The sequence below is a fragment of the Oncorhynchus mykiss genome, chromosome 9 (genome assembly GCF_013265735.2).
Source record: "Oncorhynchus mykiss isolate Arlee chromosome 9, USDA_OmykA_1.1, whole genome shotgun sequence".
NCBI lineage: Eukaryota > Metazoa > Chordata > Actinopteri > Salmoniformes > Salmonidae > Oncorhynchus > Oncorhynchus mykiss.
In genome coordinates this window covers 29,085,850-29,109,395 of record NC_048573.1, presented here as the reverse complement: position 1 = coordinate 29,109,395, position 23,546 = coordinate 29,085,850, and the positions used below count along the sequence as shown (strand labels likewise).

General features: G+C 43.5%; 1 protein-coding gene across 4 annotated transcripts in view; it reads left to right on the top strand.

Moving 5' to 3' along the window:
* The window catches only part of LOC110531883 (TBC1 domain family member 14), a 69,677-nt gene that overhangs the window by 30,328 nt on the left and 15,803 nt on the right, over positions 1-23,546 (top strand). For 3 of the 4 annotated variants that reach the window (XM_036987787.1, XM_021615359.2, XM_021615360.2), the window contains one exon: positions 22,560-22,687. In XM_036987787.1, the coding sequence (XP_036843682.1) occupies positions 22,560-22,687 (128 nt within the window). Of the gene's footprint in view, positions 1-7,779; positions 8,344-22,559; positions 22,688-23,546 lie in introns of those variants that run through there. The other variant, XM_021615361.2, reaches the window with a different exon arrangement.

Genomic DNA, 23,546 nt, shown 5'->3' with positions numbered 1-23,546 from the left:
TAATATATATATATATATATAACACACACAGTGGGGCAAAGAAGTATTTAGTCAGCCACCAATTGTGCAATTTCTCCCACTTAAAAAGATGAGAGATATAGGTACACTTCAACTATGACAGACAAAATGAGAGAAAAAAATCCAGAAAATCACATTGTAGGATTTTTAATGAATTTATTTGCAAATTATGGTGGAAAATAAGTATTTGGTCACCTACAAACAAGCAAGATTTCTGGATCTCACAGACCTGTAACTTCTTTAAGAGGCTCCTCTGTCCTCCACTTGTTACCTGGATTAATGGCACCTGTTTGAACTTGTTATCAGTATAAAAGACACCTGTCCACAACCTCAAACAGTCACACTCCAAACTCCACTATTGCCAAGACCAAAGAGCTGTCAAAGGACACCAGAAACAAAATTGTAGACCTGCACCAGGCTGGGAAGACTGAATCTGCAATAGGCAAGCAGCTTGGTTTGAAGAAATCAACTGTGGGAACAATTATTAGGAAATGGAAGACATACAAGACCACTGATAATCTCCCTCAATCTGGGGCTCCACGCAAGATCTCACCCCGTGAGGTCAAAATGATCACAAGAACGGTGAGCAAAAATCCCAGAACCACATGGGGGGACCTAGTGAATGACCTGCAGAGAGCTGGGACCAAAGTAACAAAGCCTACCATCAGAAACACTACGCCGCCAGGGACTCAAATCCTGCAGTGCCAGACGTGTCCCCCTGCTTAAGCCAGTACATGTCCAGGCCCGTCTGAAGTTTGCTAGAGAGCATTTGGATGATCCAGAAGAAGATTGGGAGAATGTCATATGGTCAGATGAAACCAAAATATAACTTTTTGGTAAAAACTCGACTTGTCGTGTTTGGAGGACAAAGAATGCTGAGTTGCATCCAAAGAACACCATACCTACTGTGAAGCATGGGGGTGGACACATCATGCTTTGGGGCTGTTTTTCTGCAAAGGGACCAGGACGACTGATCTGTGTAAAGGAAAGAATGAATGGGGCCATATATCGTGAGATTTTGAGTGAAAACCTCCTTCCATCAGCAAGGGCATTGAAGATGAAACGTGGCTGGGTCTTTCAGCATGACAATGATCCCAAACACACCGCCCGGGCAACAAAGGAGTGACTTCGTAAGAAGCATTTCAAGGTCCTGGAGTGGCCTAGCCAGTCTCCAGATCTCAACCCCATAGAAAATCTTTGGAGGGAGTTGAAAGTCCGTGTTGCTCAGCAACAGCCCCAAAACATCACTGCTCTAGAGGAGATCTGCATGGAGGAATGGGCCAAAATACCAGCAACAGTGTGTGGAAACCTTGTGAAGACCTACAGAAAAAGTTTGACCTCTGTCATTGCCAACAAAGGGTATATAACAAAGTCTTGAGAAACTTTTGTTGACCAAATACCTATTTTCCACCATAATTTGCAAATAAATTCATTAAAAATCCTACAATGTGATTTTCTGGATTTTTTCTCTTCTCATTTTGTCTGTCATAGTTGAAGTGTACCTATGATGAAAATTACAGGCCTCTCATCTTTTTAAGTGGGAGAACTTGCACAATTGGAGGCTAACTAAATACTTTTTTTGCCCCACTGTAGATTTAAGTTGTCCATATGGACAAGTAAAAAAAATATGTATCACATCACAATTTCAAACAATTACTTTGATCATAATTGGATCAGAGAGGCCAACATCAGTACATCCTTACGAGTTACGAGCTTATGCTGCTACTGTTTGTGGTAGATGGTGGCATTCTGTCATTGCACCACACAATCACAAGGGGGAGTTGATCTATCGGTAGTTGGTAGTCTAAACTGTAGCAATTAATGGAGGCATTTTCAATCTGAGAGTCTCTCCTCTGGCACTATAGTCCTGCATCAGGCATCAACAAACTGTCACCGGGAATTTCACTTGACATGTGGACTGACGATTTTTGAAAAATAGGCACTCTGGGCTTTTGATTTCTGTCACGCTAAAAACAGAAATCAATAATTCTAAATGACAAACTTTCTTAACAAATTAGTAAGAATGTCTCAACCCATGTTCAAGAATGGCCTTTTCCCCTTTCAGATTACAATCGCTCACTTTCGGTTATTTGAAACAAAATAATCTCCAGAATATCGTTCTTTTTTAAAAACTTAAACAAGACATAGAACGTTGGTTGCAATTTCAGTAAAGAAAAAGGAAACAACTTGTCTGTCGGCCCTGCATTAAAGGCCAAAATTAGTTAAAGGAAATTGTGATAAATAAAAATATATACCACTGTCTTTTGCACATGTCATTATCCTTTCATAATGCATCCTTATTTACAAAGTTATTATTATTAACCCTGCGTTATAATTATATAAATGCCCCTTAGGGCAAACCTGATCTGTATGAGTATCTAACGACAAATGCCCCTCAGATATTCATTTAGAGTCCTCCAATCCTCTAAATGTAATTATTGGCGGAGAGTCACGTCATTGGGGAGATTCAGGCGGCATTGGCTGAGTTGAAGAGGGCGAGGAACGAGATGGAGTCACAATCCGTGCCAGGCAAACATGCAGATGTTTATTTGAACTACATTTTAATTGCAACCCAGTTTATTCCCTCATTTGCAATGCAAACCATAACAAATTCCTATGGGAATAAATGGAAGAGACAAGTGGAAGGGGGGAAAAGTAAGGAACTTCTGTCGTCCCTGGAGGCCTTTTGAAAACATGTTTTCACAAGGGCTATTCTCAGGACAATAGACATGATGTGGTCCCAAAAACACCTCTCTGACATAGGGTCCAGCATATCTATTGATGTAATCATTGAATGTCTCGCCAGCTTTGATCCATGCCTGGGCCTGCAGAACGCGTAGTTCATTTTTTCTTTATCTAGCTAACAGTGTTTAGCTAGCTTGAAGTATTTTAGTGTTGTGTGCATTGTATCTGTACCATTCCATAGCCGACATTGCATATGAAGAGTGACTGGCTCATCTGTGGATGTTACTGAGAAAATGCCCTCCTTTAAAAAAAAAAAAAATTGCTGTCTCCCCAACATGGCGGTTCGTGCATTCTGATTGGCCTAAAGTGAAGTTGTTGGCTACTGTTGAGCTTTGCTATTCTACAAGAGAAGGAACGGCCCCCCACTGTGATGGGTACCTTTTTCAGCAGTCTATGGGCAGTGAGATTGTTGGTGTGTTTCACGCTTCAAAGCACTGTGGGGTGAATGGTGAAAATTAACCACATGCTGCTTTTTTTGGTTCTATTCATGCGAGGGTGATAGAGGACTCTGAAATATGACTTGTCATATTACAGTAGTAGCCCGTCTCTTGAACTAATGTCAAAGGTTGTATATCTCTCTCTCTCTATAATCTCTCCTTTGCTTATTCTAGGGTTGAATACTGTATTTGTACGTGTGTCTGTGTGGGGGTGGTTGATGTTTTAAGCATTAAAAATAGATTTTTGTGTTATGATACTAAGTCTGAATATTTGAAATGTATGTGGTCGGCTATTTATTTTTTAAAAAGCCACATTTTATGAACCGTTCATACAGTTGAGCGTTGAATTTGTCCTCCAGTGTGACATGACAATTATTATTCTTAAGATACGTCATTTTTTCATCAAAATGATGTGTCGTCATTTTTTCATCAAAATGATGTGTCATCATTCTTTGTCATTCCTGTCTCACAATAATGTGTTACCTTGTGGAAATTAAGTACAATTCGGCATTATTTTCCTTGATAATGGTGCAAAGTGTCTGATCTCTCATTTTTGAATAATATTTACGTTTAATTTTGACAAACCTTTTCTAAATCTGCAAACCTACTAGTGGGGCATGCGGAGATCACTTGCCACATGTGCCATTATGATTTTTATGTTTTCTCATGGTGAAAAACATGTAATTCTCAAATTTCAATTGTCACACCATAGGATGAAATAATGAAGTAGTCAGTTAAAAATAGATGGCAAATAGGGAAGAAAAAGTGTAATACAAAATCAAAATGTTATATTTGAGGTTCTTCAAAGTAGACACCCTTTGCCTTGATGGCAGCTTTGCACACTCTTGGTCTTCTCTCAACCAGCTTCATGAGGAATGCTATTCCAACAGTCTTGAAGGAGTTCCCACGTATGCTGAGCACTTGTTGGCTGCTTTTTCCTTCACTCTGCGGTCCTACTCATCCCAAACCATCTCAATTGGGTTGAGGTTGGGTGATTGTGGAGGCCAGGTCATCTGATGCAGCATTCATCACTCTCCTTGGTCAAATAACCCTTACACAGCCTGGAGGTGTGTTGGGTCATTGTCCTGTTGAAAAACAAATGATAGTCCCTCTAAGCGCAAACCAGATGGGATGGCGTACCGCTGCAGAATGCTGTCGTAGCCATGCTGGTTAAATGTGCCTTAAATTCTAAATAAATCAGACAGTGTCACCAGAATAGCACCCCCCCCCCCCCCCCCCCCCCCCCACTATCACACCTCCTCCTCCATGCTTCACAGTGGGAACCACACATGCAGAGATTATCCGTTCACCTACTCTGCGTCTCACAAAGACCCGGTGGTTGAAACCAAAAATCTCAAATCCGGACTCACCAGACCAAAGGACATATTTCCACCTGTCTAATGTCCATTGCTCGTGTTTTTTGGTCCAAGCAAGTCAATTCTTATTGGAGTCCTTTAGTAGTGGTTTCTTTGCAGCAATTTGACCATGAAGGCCTGATTCACGCCGTTTCCACTGAACAGTTGATGTTGAGATGTGTCTGTTACTTGAACTCTGACGCATTTATTTGGGCTACAATCTGAGGTGCAGGTAACTCAAATTAGCTTATCCTCTGCAGCAGAGGTAACCTGGTCCTCGTGAGAGCCAGTTTCATCATAGCACTTTTTGCGACTGCGCTTGAAGAAACTTTCAAACGTCTTGAAATTTTCCGGATTGACTGGCCATGTCCTAAAGTAATGATGGACTATTGTTTCTCTTTGCTTATTTGAGCTGTTCTTTCCATAATATTGACTTAGCCCTATTTGTAAAAGACCATCTTCTGTATTTCACCCCTACCTTCTCACAACACAACTGATTGGCTCAAACACATTAAGAAGGAAAGAAAATTCCACAAATGAACTTTTAACAAGGCACACCTGTTAATTGAAATGCATTCCAGGTGACTTCCTCATGAAGCTGGTTGAGAGAATGCCAAGAGTGTGCAAAGCTGTCATCAAAGCCAAGGATGGCTACTTTGAAGAATAAATATTGTTTAACACTTTTTTTGTTACTACAGGACTCCATAGTTTTGATGTCTTCACTGTTATTCTACAATGTAGAAAATAGTGAGTAGGTGTGTCCAAACTTTAGACTGGTACTGTATATTCACTACTGTTCAAAAATGTTGGGTCACTTAGAATTGTCCTTGTTTTTTAAAGAAAAGCACTAATTTTGGCCATTTAAAATAACATCAAATTGATTAGAAATACAGTGTAGATATTGTTAATGTTGTAAATGACTATTGTAGCTTGAAACGGCTGATTTGCAATGGAATATCTACATAGGCGTACAGAGGCACATTATCAGCAACCATCACTCCTGTGTTCCAATGGCACATTGTGTTAGCTAATCCAAGTTTATAATTTTAAAAGGCTAATTGATCATTAGAAATCCCTTTTGCAATTATGTTAGCACAGCTAAAAACTGTTGTGCTCATTAAAGAAGCAATAAAACTGTCCTTTAGACTTGTTGAGTATCTGGAGCATCGGCATTTGTGGGTTCGATTACAGGCTCAAAATGGCCAGAAACAAAGCACTTTCTTCTGAAACTCATCAAATCAAGTCACATTTATTTATATAACCCTTTTTACATCAGCTGATATCTCAAAGTTCTGTACAAAAACCCAGCCTAAAACCCCAAAAAGCAAGCAATGCAGGTGTAGAAGCACGGTGGCTAGGAAAAACTCGCTAGAAAGGCCAAAACCTAGGAAGAAACCTAGGGAGGAACCAGGCTATGAGGGGTGGCCAGTCCTCTTCTGGCTGTGCCGGGTGGAGATTATAACAGAACATGGCCAAGATGATCAAATGTTCATAAATGACCAGCAGGGTCAAATAATAATAATCACAGTAGTTGTCGAGGGTGCAGCAAGTCAGCACCTCAGGAGTAAATGTTAGTTGACTTTTCACAGCCGATCATTGAGTATCTCTACCGCTCCTGCTGTCTCTAGAGCGTTGAAAACAGCAGGTCTGGGACAGGTAGCACGTCCGGTGAACAGGTCAGGGTTCCATAGCCGCAGGCAGAACAGTTGAAACTGGAGCAGCAGCACGGCCAGGTGGACTGGCGACAGCAAGGATCATCATGCCAGGTAGTCCTGAGGCATGGTCCTAGGGCTCAGGTCCTCCGAGAGAGAGAAAGAAAGAGAGAATTAGAGAGAGCATACTTAAATTCACACAGGACACCGGATAAGACAGGAGACATACTCAAGATATAACAGACTGACCCTAGCCCCCCGACACATAAACTACTACAGCATAAATACTGGAGGCTGAGACAGGAGGGGTCAGGAGACATTGTGGCCACATTTGATGATACCCCCGGACAGGGCCAAACAGGCAGGATATAACCCCACCCACTTTGCCAAAACACAGCCCCCACACCACCTAGAGATCTCGTACAATGCTGTGTACTACTCCCTTCACAGAACAGTGCAAACTGGCTCTAACCAGAATAGAAAGAGGAGTGGGAGGCCCCAGTGCACAACTGAGCAAAAGGACAAGTACATATGAGTGTCTAATTTGAGAAACAGAAACTTCTAGGGTTGACTGTTTGCCTTCAGGAACAAAGCTTTACTATTAGCTGGTGGGTCTGAGTTGACCCAGGTTTGAAATTGTACCACTTTCCTGCTTTAAGTTTTACCATAATTTGCCATCATTGTACTCCTGTGATAGTGTCAACTATGAGGTGACATCATTACCTGGGGTCCACCAATTTAAAGAGGCCAAAGAGTCACTTGACTACAACTATAGTCCACTATCCACCATTCGATCCTTTCAGTGGGTGTGGACAGAAACTGGAGTCCTCCTGCTAGCCAGGTGAGCTCTGTATATCTACCCCAGACAGCCTCTCCCCCGTTAACCCAATCTAACCTTAGGCATTCTAATCTCCTGCGGTGGTAACCTTATCCCTCCCTGGTGCCTGGACTCAGATGGCTATATTTTCAGCACCTGCCTGGAAGGCATTGTCTCGCCATGGCAAGCCCTGCCTAGTGGCAGGGGGTGGGCAGAATGTCCCATGGACGAGGACTAATGAGTTTCTGTTTTATTCGTCTACTGCTTTATTGCACTGTCACGCTATAGGCTGTAATTCAACTGTCAAACTCTACTTTTCTAATTCTCAGCGTTCCGGTGTTGTAAGTCAGGATATTTCTCTTGGTAATATGTCTGAGGGGCGGTGAAGCCTACGTGATAATTTTCATCCCCCAGAAACAGTCACTGGTTGCCTACAGGAAATGTTAGTTATTCACAACCAGGAGTGGTTGATTTCAATTAAAACACGCATGAACATTCTTGGTTAATTCAGACTAATATAGTTCACACTGTAAACAATATTCCCAGTGGGAGTGTTCTGTATTGTCCTGGATTTCCTGTATGTTTCATAGCCCTCCTTGTCCCACCGGTATCTAGCTGTCAATCACCTGGGAGTCAGCCAATCCCTGTTCCCCCTTTATCCCTGGGCCGCCCTCCTCTGAGGCTAGACAGAGTTGCTGGACACAGGAGAACTGGCTATAATTTGAGAGGGAGAGAGCGAGGAGGAATTAAATAGAGAGGGGAGAAGAGCGGAGAGAAAAAAAAAAAGCTTCACACAGCTCATGACCCAAGGCATCTCTGTTAGAGCGCAGAGAAGATGGATTGTTATAGCAGAGAGGAGGATTGGATGAGAAATGGATCCTGTATCAATTAATCTGGGATTAATTAGAGAGCCTGGCTGGGCACAGGAGATTTAGTGTGCTCCTTTTCAGCGCAGCGACGGTGAACAATAGAGCACGGCAGTGCTGATTTGCCGATACACACGCACACACCGAAAAGAGAGATCGGCTCCTCTGTGTTCTGCACTGACGCGTGGCCTCTCAGTGTAGCGTCATTGTGCGTGCTGGGAAGGAGAGAAGCAAGGAGGGAGGGGAGTGAGAAAGAGCGGTATCATGCTGCCGCTGATGCATCAGCTCCAGCTCGGGATGTGTCCCATCGGCGGGCCCGCTGTCCCCCTGACCTCTTCATCCTCGTCCTCTGTGTGGGCTGTAGCCGGGCCAACGGGAGCAGCCATGACGGTTTGTGAAGTTTAGCCCCCCCCGGGTTGGTCTGGGTGTCTTTACGGAACTGCAGCGCTCATGGTGAGTGAGCTGACGTGTGTGTGTGTGTGTCAGCTCGAGGATGAGGGGGCGAGCGCAGCAGTCTACCGTCTCTTTCACCCTTCTGACAGTAGGAGAAATTATGGAGTAGAAAGATGAGGAATGATGGAGTGAGCAAGAGACTTCATCTCTCTTAGGTGAAGAAGTATGTGTGTCGTTTCTTTTTAAAGCTTCTGCTGACCGATCTTCCTGTGAAATGCAACAACGTTGTCTTTTTCTGCAAACTCATGTTTCCCCTGTAGAAGTGTCTGGTGTTTTGTCTATTCGCCCTCTCTGTGGTCCGTGGGAAGGCATGACACGTGGAAAGTGCTGAAATATTCAGCTCAGTGCTGCTCAGGGATGCCATGCCTGGGAGACGGTGTGGTCTCTGCGTTCCCTGCTAAGAAGTGTGTCAAGGGGTTTCCTTGTTATTTGTCTCTCCCAACTGAAGAGAAATAAAGCAGATTCATTTCAGAGGAAGGATGGGCGTGTTTTTTTTAGTCGGTGTTTGACGACTCTGCAGTAGCTTTATGATGTTTATAGCTCTCAATTTTAGCTCTCTAACACAATTCTGCATGCAGCTCTGTGGGTTGTAGACAGTGATTGCAGCTCTGTGGGTTGTAGACAGTGATTGCAGCTCTGTGGGTTGTAGACAGTGATTGCAGCTCTGTGGGTTGTAGACAGTGATTGCAGCTCTGTGGGTTGTAGGCAGTGATTGCAGCTCTGTGGGTTGTAGGCAGTGATTGCAGCTCTGTGGGTTGTAGGCAGTGATTGCAGCTCTAGGTTGTAGGCAGTGATTGCAGCTCTGTGGGTTGTAGGCAGTGATTGCAGCTCTGTGGGTTGTAGGCAGTGATTGCAGCTCTGGGTTGTAGGCAGTGATTGCAGCTCTGTGGGTTGTAGGCAGTGATTGCAGCGCTGTGGGTTGTAGGCAGTGATTGCAGCTCTGTGGGTTGTAGAGAGTGATTGCTGGTCAAAATATTGTCCGCCCTTTTGTCAGTCCATTACATCATTGACACAAAGGGTCTTTTGTTGTTTTTCTCTCTTGACTCTGTTTATAAAGAGGGAAGACTGAAATGACAATCTCCTCTTTTATACGGTAGCTGTAGCTCACCGATAGGTGTGATTTGATATTATTATTATTGTCTTGCTGGTAGGCTGTTTACTGTCAGTGTGTTGACTGTCACTGTCTTGGCTCAGACTGGTCCTGCCTACCTCCTGGGTGTCGGTCTGGAGCGATGTTCTGCTCCTTTGGGAGAGGCTGAGTGCTCTTTTCGGTTTTCACAAATGGCAAACAGCCCACAGACAGAGACCACTCTGACACACACACACACACACACACCCTCTGAGTCTCTCTAACCTCTCTCTTCACGGGAGTAGGAAGGAGAATGTAGAGTGCTCAATCCTGACCCATTGCAGTAAATGGCCTGCGTGCGCTCGACCTAGGGGATTCTAGGCATTCTAGTACAGTTAAATAGTTAACACACACACATGGACGCAGTGGTCTAAGGCACGGCATCTCAGTGTAAGAGGCGTCACTACAGTCCCTGGTTCGAATCCAGGCTTTATCACATCCGGCCATGATTGGGAGTCCCATACGGTGGCGCACAATTGGCCCAGTGTCATCCTGGCCTTTATTGTAAATAAGAATTTGTTCTTAACTGACTTGCCTAGTTAAATAAAGGTTACACACACCACACTGACCAAAACGTTATTTTGTCAGCATTTACCTATGTCCCCATTACAAGTAAAACATAATAAAAATATATTTATTTCACTTACTTGCTGTGCTGTTTCGGTGTTCAGTCGTTTCATTCTCAACCAAGAGTTCTATGGAACGTCATTTGGGCCTTTGCTATGGAACGCCGTTTGGATCTTTGCGTGTCATAAAAGAAACAATGACCAGTGGATAACACTATTTGACGTGTGAAATAAGCTTGTTGACCAATCAGGACTTGCACGTCACATAATCATGTAACACGTTCATAAATTTTTTACATAGTGTAATCAGTGTGTAATAACTATCACTTGTATTTCATGTCACAACAATTCATCGATACGTATGCTATGATGCTGGTAAAGTTGTTTCGCGCACCTACAGTGCTGGTCATAAAAATAAAAAATTAGCTAGCTCATGGATGTATGGATGCAATCAATGTTCTTCCCAAAAAACATAGCAAAACGACATCTGTTTCAGTAGCTATAGTTAGCTAGCTAACTAATATATAGCTAGGTGTCATCTAAAATAACCCTCATTTATAAGATCGTTTTTACTTGATTAATGGTGGTCAGACCCATCTATGTGAAGCTAGCCACAATAAGGATTAGCCAAAATAGTGGAATTGCGGTTAGTCTTCAAAATAAAAGTATGGCAGAATTCTACTGTTTGAATTAATTTTCATCACTGTCAATGGCATACTTTTATTTTGAAGGCAAACCGCAAATTCCACTTTTGTGGCTAGCTTCACAACACAACCATGTACGGTTGAGCCACACGAAGCTAGCTGGCTGCTTATAACGTTAGCTTTGGGCAACAGGGTTAAGTAGCTGGCTAGCTATTTATTTTCATGAACTGAAGTTCAATTTCAATTGGCGAACAACAAGTGACAAACTAGCTAATACTTACTCACAAGGATTCCTAAATCATTGCTAAGAATAATGAAAATGACTGCAGTTTCTACTGGTCATCATTTTCAGGCTGGTTGTATTGGTGCTAGCTAGGTACCAAGCTAGAGCTAGCTACCCCAGATGTTGCGGTTGAACAAATGATGCTTTATTACCAATGCGGTATTGTAAACATCGTTCGTGGCCGACGTTTGATTGTTTGCAGACTTTTTTTTGTACAGCTTTGACAGTGCTACTGTATCTTTTTTTTACACACAAAGACCCAAACGGCATTCCATAGTATTTATGTCGTGAAGCTAATAGCATTGAAGCTATTACTGTGTAACACCGGTAGGGCAACATCTGAAAAATAGCTCCCTTTGTAGTGTGTACCAGTGCTCGACCAGTCGGCGAAAGCCAACATCACCCACGACATAGAACAGTTGACTTTCAAGGGTAATGAATTCCATTATTTTTGCTTTAATGGATTTGGCCTTTTTGAGTTGTGTCGCTGAAATGTTCTTACCCTTTCAAATGACTGCTCGACTTGTTGACTGCTTGCTCCACACAGCAGACATTGTGGGATAGGTTAGGGATACTGTGTTCACATGTAGCGCATCATTTTACATGGTGTCATGATGGCCTGTACCTACGTTTATGTAGATATGCACGTCAGTTTTGACATCGGTTTTGCACATTAAACTAGACATCGATGCCGATGTTTGCATTTTTAGCTAATATCGTCCGATTCCGATATGTTCACCGGTATATCGTGCATCCCTACTTATTGCTTAGTTTCTCCTTTTCAAAATGCCATCACTCAGAACACTGAGTCCTTGCCGTGTCGGAATCCTGGCTCAGGAAGGCCACCAAAAATTCTGAGATTTCCATACCCAACTATAACATTTTCCATCAAGATAGAACTGCCAAAGGGGGAGGAGTTGCAATCTACTGCAGAGAGAGCCTGCAAAGTAATGTCATACTTTCCAGGTCCATACCCAAACAGTTCGAACTACTAATTTTAAAAATTACTCTCTCCAGAAATAAGTCTCTCACTGTTGCCGCCTGCTACCGACCCCCCCCAGCTCCCAGCTGTGCCCTGGACACCATTTGTGAATTGATCGCCCCCCATCTAGCTTCAGAGTTTGTTCTGTTAGGTGACCTAAACTGGGATATGCTTAACACCCCGGCAGTCCTACAATCTAAGCTAGATGCCCTCAATCTCACACAAATCATCAAGGAACCCACCAGGTACAACCCTAAATCTGTAAACAAGGGCACCCTCATAGACGTCATCCTGACCAACTGGCCCTCCAAATACACCTCCGCTGTCTTCAACCAGGATCTCAGCGATCACTGCCTCATTGCCTGTATCCGCTACAGATCCGCAGTCAAACAACCACCCCTCATCACTGTCAAACGCTCCCTAAAACACTTCTGTGAGCAGGCCTTTCTAATCGACCTGGCCCGGGTATCCTGGAAGGATATTGACCTCATCCGTCAGTTGAGGATGCCTGGTCATTCTTTAAAAGTAACTTCCTCACCATTTTAGATAAGCATGCTCCGTTCAAAAAATGCAGAACTAAGAACAGATATAGCCCTTGGTTCACTCCATACCTGACTGCCCTCGACCAGCACAAAAACATCCTGTGGCGGACTGCAATAGCATCGAATAGTCCCCGCGATATGCAACTGTTCAGGGAAGTCGGGAACCAATACACGCAGTCAGTCAGGAAAGCAAAGGCCAGCTTCTTCAGGCAGAAATTTGCATCCTGTAGCTCTAACTCCAAAAAGTTCTGGGACACTGGGAAGTCCATGGAGAACAAGAGCACCTCCTCCCAGCTGCCCACTGCACTGAGGCTAGGTAACACGGTCACCACCGATAAATCCATGATTATCGAAAACTTCAACAAGCATTTCTCAACGGCTGGCCATGCCTTCCTCCTGGCTACTCCAACCTCGGCCAACAGCTCCGCCCCCCCCCCCCCCCCTCTCTACCTGTACATGACCATCTGATCATTTATCACTCCAGTGTTAATCTGCAAAAAAAGTATTATTCGCCTACCTCCTCATGCCTTTTGCACACAATGTATATAGACTCTCTTTTTTTTCTACTGTGTTATTGACTTGTTAATTGTTTACTCCATGTGTAACTCTGTGTTGTCTGTTCACACTGCTATGCTTTATCTTGGCCAGGTCGCAGTTGCAAATGAGAACTTGTTCTCAACTAGCCTACCTGGTTAAATAAAGATGAAATAAAATAAAAAATAAATGGAACCAGGCAGAATGGCCAGGCATGCAAACAGACACAGAGAGCCACTTACATAATCAGGAAATGAGAAAAAGTTAATGAAACCATAGATCTGAAACCTTGGCGTAATGATGCATGTTCCCTGGAGACCGGTATCCCTGGGATACCGTTGCCACCTGAGCCTCTAAAAGTGCTAAAGCCAGTCTCCCTATAGGATCTCATGATTACTGTTATGACGTCCTAGCTGTAGGGGTGAAATGCTTTTTAAAAAAAATATTTAACCTTTATTTAACTAGGCAAGTCAGTTATTAAGAGCAAATTCTTATTTACAATGATGGCCTACCCCGGCCAAACCCAGACTACGCTGGGCCAATAGTGCGCAACTCTTCAGGACTCCCAATCACAACAGGATGTGATCTCCCCTCTTTCTCTCACTCACTCACTCACTCACACGGCTTGAATTTCATTTCACCTTGCTAGTGGCACCTGCAATGCCGCTGAAGAGGTGTCAGATTTCAACCACCCTTCTTCCGCTCCCCTCCTCCCATTCTCTCAGTAGTGCAGGCTCACGGCTTCTCCCCCATCCCCTGGCTAGCAGGTAAGGCTTCCTCCCTAGTTGCCGACAGAACTCAGGGAGAGATTTGGGACTCCCTTTTTCTCAGTGGTCCCCCCCCTTTCTGTGTCCTTTCAATCAGTCACCACTGTGTAGTACCAACTGCCTCTTCTGAGCAGCCCTGTGCTCTGAGCAGCCCTGTGCTCTGAGCAAGCCCCGTGCCCTGCTCTGAGCAAGCCCCGTGCGGGTTTGTTGTGGGTAAGGCCCTGTGGTAGACTAGCGTCCAGGGGGTGTACTTGTACATCAAGCTGCCTCACGCTACAGAAACAGGATGACTGGGCTAATCAATGTTATGTCTATAAGCACCAACACAGAGCTAACCGGATCCTGTTGACTCAGGCTGCAGTCTTTTGTGCTATATGGCCACACACACACCAGAGTTTCCATTAGTCATGCTACGACAACAGGCTATCATTAAATGTGAAGACTGTAATATTATCAAATCAATTCTCTGTGTAATTAACTAGGAAGTCGGGGCACCACGGGAAAATTTTGTTTATAGTTGCAATTTCCCGAATTTAACTCTTCAGATATTTTCCTATCGATTAGTCTAATATTAATGGATTATTGCCTCCTCAGTCATTCCTGAATGTTGGAAACCATTGGATATTTGCACTAACCCTAGCATCAAGAATCAGCGATTAAACAAATTGACTTAATTATTTATTTACTAACTAATCAATCCCAGAATTACATAAACACACTGACTTGATACACTCAAAAGTCCCTAGTGGGCTAAGCCGATATGACGGCTTGGTAGACAAAGGAAAGGGGTGGGGCCAGCTCAAGAGCGAGAATCTCAGTGGACCCACGTTGACTACACTACACTAATGGAAATGCTCATACTTTGAACATGAACAACCACTCATTCGAAAAGAAATTGCAATTTACATATTTACGTGTGTATGCCTTTGTTATCCCTCTACGATCGACGGTCCATCTGCTGGATAGTCAATCAACAGAAAGTCTCTGGTTTGTCCACCAGAGCTCAGTCTGTCGTAGTTGTAGTTTGGTACTCTGGACGTATCCATTATAACATTCAGTCATTCGAGAGAATTGATCTTTCTGAGTACCATTGTTCTTAGATCGGATGCGTTTACCAGGCTAAAGTATTTAAACAGCTGCAGTCTGAATAATTGGTTTTTAGTTTGTAGATTTCTTAACCATTTCTGCGTGGAGATGATCTCCACGTTCTTTGGTAGAGTTAATAACCATTTCAACATGTAGCGACAGCTTCCATGTTTTCTGGTCTAATGTACATTTTGTCAGAAGTGGGTTTTATACTGGAGTAGAAAAGGGGGCGTTCCAGGATGCCGTGTAATGTCTGTGCTCACGGGTGCGTGGCCACTGACTGATCCTAAGTTACTATGAAAAAAATTCTCATTTAGAAGACTAAGATCCCATTATCTTTCCAAAATAATTTATTCTCAATCATTTATTTTATACAACATTCAGATGCAAACCCATAATTGAGAAGTGTATACCAACAAAGAAACAGTGTCTCCTGTCCTTCGTGAGGTCACCAAATTAAACAAACTCAACATTGCGGTTCCTTAAGTGTCCACGGACAACTCCAACTGCTTGGAATTCTCCAACTGCTTGTCATTCAAGTGCATAGGCAACTATGCAAGCTTCAGGGCATCACACACCACTTTGCAATGAGCTGGAGGCAGTATGCATTTTGAAAACATATATTTAATTGTTTGAAACCTGAAGGTTTTACCTCATTATATTATGTCTTACCTTTCTTCGAAGTAGCCCAGCCAAAATCTAACCAAACGTGCAGGCAATTATTACCTTTCTTCGAAGTAGCCCAGCCAAAATCTAACCAAACGTGCAGGCAATTATTTTTACCAAGACTTCCATATGCCATTGAAGCCTGTAGCCTTTTTTTTCCAAATCAACTTTCTCATTGTACAGTAGCCAAATGCACAATCTCCTATTCATATTAGCGACTCATGCTAGTTGTTGCATATTTAGAGCTCCCGTTTTTCTCAATTTCTAACAGATATTTGAATCTGTCACAAATTGTGTTTTGCCGCTAATTGCATTATTAACAAACATTTGTGCGCAGGCTACTGCCTCGTGCGCATTGCTGCGCTTATAATGTGAAGACTTAATAGTGTATCAATATTGTATGCTAAATGTTCTGATCTGTTGCATGAGCCTCATTGCTTACCAAAAAAAAAGGGATTTAGCCTAGGCTTACTGGTTGAATGAATTTGGGATCTATTGACCCACAACTGTCCCAGAGTCTGTTTGGAATAGGCTATTACTTTCTCGCACAGAAAGACATGCTGACCAATAGAATAGGTCAGCTTTTCTCCTATGGGGGATAGTAGATTGACATTTTGCTGTTCTGAGGAAAAGTCGATGTGGGCAGTTACTCTAACATAGGCAACACATGGGTTTCAAGTTTCAAGAAGCTAATTTTCACAATTTTCACCATAGAAATGCACCTTTTATAATAAAGCATTCCATCTCTTCTCCAAGATCGCATAGCAGTTCAGACGTCTTTTGTCCTCGTCTTGTCGTGTCCTGTATATATATATATATATATATATATATATATATATATATATATATATATATATATATATATATATATATACATACAACTTTTTTCACATACATTTTATTTTTATTTTCCATCAACTCATCTTCTAAACACTCTCCTGCAACCAGCCTCACCAATTTATATTTATAAAAAATTATTATTTACCTCAGATCTGTAATCCTCCAAGAAGCTAGCCAGAAACTCCAAGAAGCTAGCCAGAAACTAGCCAGAAGCTAGCCAGGAGCTAGCCCAGAAGCTAATCCAGAAGCTAATCAGAAGCTAGTTAGCTTCTTTACTGGCAAATCGTTAGTATTCAGCTAACCACGGTTTGTGGTCATCAGCTATCCTTTAGCTCGAAAATCTATCGCCAGTTTTGTACAGCGCAGCGCGGCTCGGAACGGAACTTACCGGACCAATTTTTCTCTCCATGTCCCTGGATTTCAACTGCTCTCTGGACATTCATACCCGGATCTCACAGCTAGCTAGCTGCTATCCGTGTGACAATCGGCTTTCGTCGATTCCGGAGCAAACATCGATTGTTCCGGTGCTAGCCAGCTCCGTCAATCACTCCTGAGTTCCATCATTCACTCCTGGGCTGCAGTCACCTATCCGGACCCGTTTCACTGCCTACGCGGAGCCCCACCGGGCCTTCACAACTGGACTGCCGACGTTATCTACCTGAAGGAGATCCGGCTGGCTCCTCTGTCGCGACGTTACCTGAACGCCCATCTGCGGCCCGCTAATCGTTAGCTGTCTTACCGGCTGCTATCTGAATAGACAATCGGACAATTTATTTATTTTTATTATTATTATGTTTTCTTCTCGGGCCTCTATAACTATATCTATTGTTCTTATTTTTGTTGTTGTTGTATGATTTGGATTAATCCCCTCTACCTCACGGAACCCCACTAATCTACTGACCGAACGCAAGAGGTGGCTAACAACAGACTCCATCCTATGCTAGCTTGCTACCGGTTGGCTTGGCTAGCTGTCTAAATCGCCGTGACCCTCAACCAACCTCTCCACTCACTGGACCCTTTTGATCACTCGACTAAGCATGCCTCTCCTTAATGTCAATATGTCTTGTCCATTGCTGTTCTGGTTAGTGTTTATTGGCTTATTTCACTGTAGAGCCTCTAGTCCTGCTCACTATACCTTATCCAACCTATTAGTTCCACCACCCACACATGCAATGACATCTCCTGGTTTCAATGATGTTTCTAGAGACAATATCTCTCTCTTCATCACTCAATACCTAGGTTTACCTCCACTGTATTCACATCCTACCTTACCTTTGTCTGTACATTATACCTTGATGCTATTTTATCGCCCCCAGAAACCTCCTTTTACTCTCTGTTCCAGACGTTCTAGACAACCAATTCTTATTGCTTTTAGTCGCACCCTTATTCTACTCCTCCTATGTTCCTCTGGCGATGTAGAGGTGAATCCAGGCCCTGCAGTGCCTAGCTCCACTCCTATTCCCCAGGCGCTCTCTTTTGACGACTTCTGTAACCGTAATAGCCTTGGTTTCATGCATGTTAACATTAGAAGCCTCCTCCCTAAGTTTGTTCTATTCACTGCTTTAGCACACTCTGCCAACCCGGATGTTCTAGCTGTGTCTGAATCCTGGCTTAGGAAGACCACCAAAAATTCAGACATTTTAATTCCAAACTACAACATTTTCAGACAAGATAGAACTGCCAAAGGGGGCGGTGTTGCAATCTACTGCAAAGATAGCCTGCAGAGTTCTGTCCTACTATCCAGGTCTGTACCCAAACAATTTGAACTTCTACTTTTAAAAATCCACCTCTCTAAAAACAAGTCTCTCACCGTTGCCGCCTGCTATAGACCACCCTCTGCCCCCAGCTGTGCTCTGGACACCATATGTGAACTGATTGCCCCCCATCTATCTTCAGAGCTCGTGCTGCTAGGCGACCTAAACTGGAACATGCTTAACACCCCAGCCATCCTACAATCTAAACTTGATGCCCTCAATCTCACACAAATTATCAATGAACCTACCAGGTACCTCCCCAAAGCCTTAAACATGGGCACCCTCATAGATATCATCCTAACCAACTTCCCCTCTAAATACACCTCTGCTGTCTTCAACCAATATCTCAGCGATCACTGCCTCATTGCCTGCATCCGTAATGAGTCAGCGGTCAAACGACCTCCTCTCATCACTGTAAAACGCTCCCTGAAACACTTCAGCGAGCAGGCCTTTCTAATCGACCTGGCCGGGGTATCCTGGAAGGATATTGACCTCATCCCGTCAGTAGAGGATGCCTGGATATTTTTTAAAAATGCCTTCCTAACCATCTTAAATAAACATGCCCCATTCAAGAAATTTAGAACCAGGAACAGATATAGCCCTTGGTTCTCCCCAGACCTGACTGCCCTTAACCAACACAAAAACATCCTATGGCGTTCTGCATTAGCATCGAACAGCCCCCGTGATATGCAGCTGTTCAGGGAAGCTAGAAACCATTATACACAGGCAGTTAGAAAAGCCAAGGCTAGCTTTTTCAAGCAGAAATTTGCTTCTTGCAACACTAACTCAAAAAAGTTCTGGGACACTGTAAAGTCCATGGAGAATAAGAACACCTCCTCCCAGCTGCTCACTGCACTGAAGATAGGAAACACTGTCACCACTGATAAATCCACCATAATTGAAAATTTCAATAAGCATTTTTCTACTGCTGGCCATGCTTTCCACCTGGCTACTCCTACCCCTGTCAACAGCACTGCACCCCCAACAGCAACTCGCCCAAGCCTTCCCCATTTCTCCTTCTCCCAAATCCATTCAGCTGATGTTCTGAAAGAGCTGCAAAATCTGGACCCATACAAATCAGCCGGGCTAGACAATCTGGACCCTTTCTTTCTAAAATTATCTGCCGAAATTGTTGCCACCCCTATTACTAGCCTGTTCAACCTCTCTTTCGTGTCGTCTGAGATTCCCAAAGATTGGAAAGCAGCTGCGGTCATCCCCCTCTTCAAAAGGGGGGACACTCTTGACCCAAACTGCTACAGACCTATATCTATCCTACCATGCCTTTCTAAGGTCTTCGAAAGCCAAGTCAACAAACAGATTACCGACCATTTTGAATCTCACCATACCTTCTCTGCTATGCAATCTGGTTTCAGAGCTGGTCATGGGTGCACCTCAGCCACGCTCAAGGTCCTAAACGATATCTTAACCGCCATCGATAAGAAACATTACTGTGCAGCCGTATTCATTGATCTGGCCAAGGCTTTCGACTCTGTCAATCACCACATCCTCATCGGCAGACTCAACAGCCTTGGTTTCTCAAATGATTGCCTCGCCTGGTTCACCAACTACTTCTCTGATAGATTTCAGTGTGTCAAATCGGAGGGTCTGTTGTCCGGACCTCTGGCAGTCTCTATGGGGGTGCCACAGGGTTCAATTCTTGGACCGACTCTCTTCTCTGTATACATCAATGAGGTCGCTCTTGCTGCTGGTGAGTCTCTGATCCACCTCTACGCAGACGACACCATTCTGTATACTTCCGGCCCTTCTTTGGACACTGTGTTAACAACCCTCCAGGCAAGCTTCAATGCCATACAACTCTCCTTCCGTGGCCTCCAATTGCTCTTAAATACAAGTAAAACTAAATGCATGCTCTTCAACCGATCGCTATCTGCACCTACCCGCCTGTCCAACATCACTACTCTGGACGGCTCTGACTTAGAATACGTGGACAACTACAAATACTTAGGTGTCTGGTTAGACTGTAAACTCTCCTTCCAGACCCATATCAAACATCTCCAATCCAAAGTTAAATCTAGAATTGGCTTCCTATTTCGCAACAAAGCATCCTTCACTCATGCTGCCAAACATACCCTTGTAAAACTGACCATCCTACCAATCCTCGACTTTGGCGATGTAATTTACAAAATAGCCTCCAATACCCTACTCAACAAATTGGATGCAGTCTATCACAGTGCAATCCGTTTTGTCACCAAAGCCCCATATACTACCCACCATTGCGACCTGTACGCTCTCGTTGGCTGGCCCTCGCTTCATACTCGTCGCCAAACCCACTGGCTCCATGTCATCTACAAGACCCTGCTAGGTAAAGTCCCCCCTTATCTCAGCTTGCTGGTCACCATAGCATCTCCCACCTGTAGCACACGCTCCAGCAGGTATATCTCTCTAGTCACCCCCAAAACCAATTCTTTCTTTGGCCGCCTCTCTTTCCAGTTCTCTGCTGCCAATGACTGGAACGAACTACAAAAATCTCTGAAACTGGAAACACTTATCTCCCTCACTAGCTTTAAGCACCAACTGTCAGAGCAGCTCACAGATTACTGCACCTGTACATAGCCCACCTATAATTTAGCCCTATCAACTACCTCTTTCCCAACTGTATTTAATTAAGTTATTTATTTTGCTCCTTTGCACCCCATTATTTTTATTTCTACTTTGCACATTCTTCCATTGCAAAACTACCATTCCAGTGTTTTACTTGCTATATTGTATTTACCTTGCCACCAAGGCCTTTTTTGCCTTTACCTCCCTTCTCACCTCATTTGCTCACATTGTATATAGACTTGTTTATACTTTATTATTGACTGTATGTTTGTTTTACTCCATGTGTAACTCTGTGTTGTTGTATCTGTCGAACTGCTTTGCTTTATCTTGGCCAGGTCGCAATTGTAAATGAGAACTTGTTCTCAACTTGCCTACCTGGTTAAATAAAGGTAAAATAAATAAATAAAATAAAAATCCTTGTATTTGCAGACCTATGTAACATAGCCTTCTATTTCTAAAGTGGTTATTAGATTGGAAAGTCATAATTTAGGCAAAAAAAATAAGACTGTTTGCAAAAAAGTGTTCAGTGCCGCGCGTAGTGGCTTAGTAGGCTATAGGCCTATGTTTCTTCTCCTATGCACAGGAAAATGTTGGCATTTTAAACACACTTCCTTCAATTCTACTACACTTTATATGACTGGAGACATTAGCAGAATCTTTTTTAATATGACAAAAATGACAAGGTAGCCTACTCTGCTGACACTGACAAACAGACCAATAAAAAACGATGTCTGACAAGGCCTGGTATTTCGGGATTTTAGGGGCAGGGCCATTTGGCCTTCAAGAGGTGCCCAATTTGCCAATCTGCTAGTCAAATTGATTTGAAAACTGAAAAACGCTAGCTGTTGTGTTAACGTGTTAAGAAAAACATAAGTGTATGTAAATACATAATTAATTAGCCTACATGTCAAAGTGTAGGTGATACCCTATGCGTATTGGCCACAGTCTGTCATGTCCAGACCAATGCTGACAGGAGGGAGGTGCCAGAGAATGTAGCAGGCTAAACTCATTGTTCATCGGAATTCAATAAGAATGGAGCACGCCGATGTATCCGTGTTGCATTTTCTGTTAAGATGAGTTGCCATAAGCGAAATGTGATTTCTGTCATTCTGTGAACCGTGGGTGGACGCCCTAATCATGTTACACAACCAATGCATATTTGAATATTACCCAAAGGAAAACCCTGTCCGTGTTTAAATGCTCCCATGGCTGGAGGTCTAATGGTCAGGATGTCTCGCGCCCCACTCTGAGCTGCGCAGGAGGCGTGACGGGGACACACTCATTAGATAGGTGCCGCTAAGGACCAAAGGGCTGTAGTCACGCTTCTAGCAGGGGGGTGTGGAAGAAAAATAAGTGTGTGTGTGTGAATGGACCGAGAGACAAAATAAAGGTCTTTAGAGGAAAGTGAATGTCAGACACCTAGCTTTTTTCCTTCACCAGACTCTACTCTCCTCTATATTGGTTTTAATAAGATGCTTCTAGTTTTGAGTTGGTTCTGAGGCCCTCAGGTCTCAGACATGTCATTTTACCAGAGCACGGCTCTGCATACCAATCCCATTGAGGTTGAGCTTGATTATGACTTATAACATGTAATATGAAACAACTGAACAACTACTGAGCCATTAGATTTCAATTAGACTTTCCTGTTTGTTCAATCGGGTGAATAAACCCAAGCGTCTGATTTGATATTTCATTGTACCTTTGAATATTTGCGTTTTTTTTGTCTAAAGGACTATGAAACTAAAAGTGGCAGATACGACCTTGGCAAATGAAACCAGTTTCTCTCGTGACACATGATATTCCACTGTGTGTTAAGTGTGTGTGTGTGTGTGTGTGTGTGTGTGTGTTTTGTCTGTTCTAGGAATATGAAACTAACAGTAGCAGAGATGGACCTGGCCACAGTCCCCCGTCTCCCAGACAGAGTGTGAGGAAGAATCTGGACTTTGAACCCCTCTCCACCACAGCACTTATACTGGAGGACCGCCCTGCGTATGTACCACACACACACACACACACACACACTGGAGGACCACCCTGTGTCCGTACCTCACACCTACACACACACCCACGTGTATGCACAGAAACACACTTATACACTGGAGGACTGCGCTGCGTAAGTAACACACACACACACACACCAAGAACAGAGCAGTCTATCACTGAGGCAGGAAGGAGTTAGCGGCGTTTCTTCTGAGTCATGGATCCGAATGGCTTTTCCCTTTTGTTGTACTGAGTACATATGGGATTGACTGTCTAGCCATGATCAATATGAGACCAGCCCAGCTCTCTCCCTGATCTCTGCCGTGCTGCCCTCAGGGTGGGTGTCTTGGATGGGTCGCTCTCTTTCCTTTTTCTCATACACACAGTATACAAAACCATTGCCCTTTCCATGATATACACTGACCAGGTGAGGCTATGATACCCTATTGATGTAATTTGTTAAGCCCACTTCTATCAGTGTAGATGAGGAGGAGACGGGTTAAAGTAGTATTTTTAAGCATTAAGACAATTGAGACATGTATTGTGTATGTATGCCATTCAGAGGGTGAAAGGGCAAGACAAAATATTTAAGTGCCTTTTGAACGGGGTATGGTAGTAGGTGCAAGGTGCACCGGTTTGTGTCAAGAACTGCATCGCTGCTGGGTTTTTCACGTTCAACAGTTTCCTATGTGTTCGGAGGTTTTTAAACCACCCGATGGTTTAAATCCGTCAATATAATCGACAACTATAATCAGACAGCAAGCGATATGAATCAGAGAGTGGGGTGCCGCCTGACCCACTAGTTGGTCAGAAGGTTCAAATCAACGTTTCATATCGTGGTGTTAGATGTACTGTAGATCGAATTGCA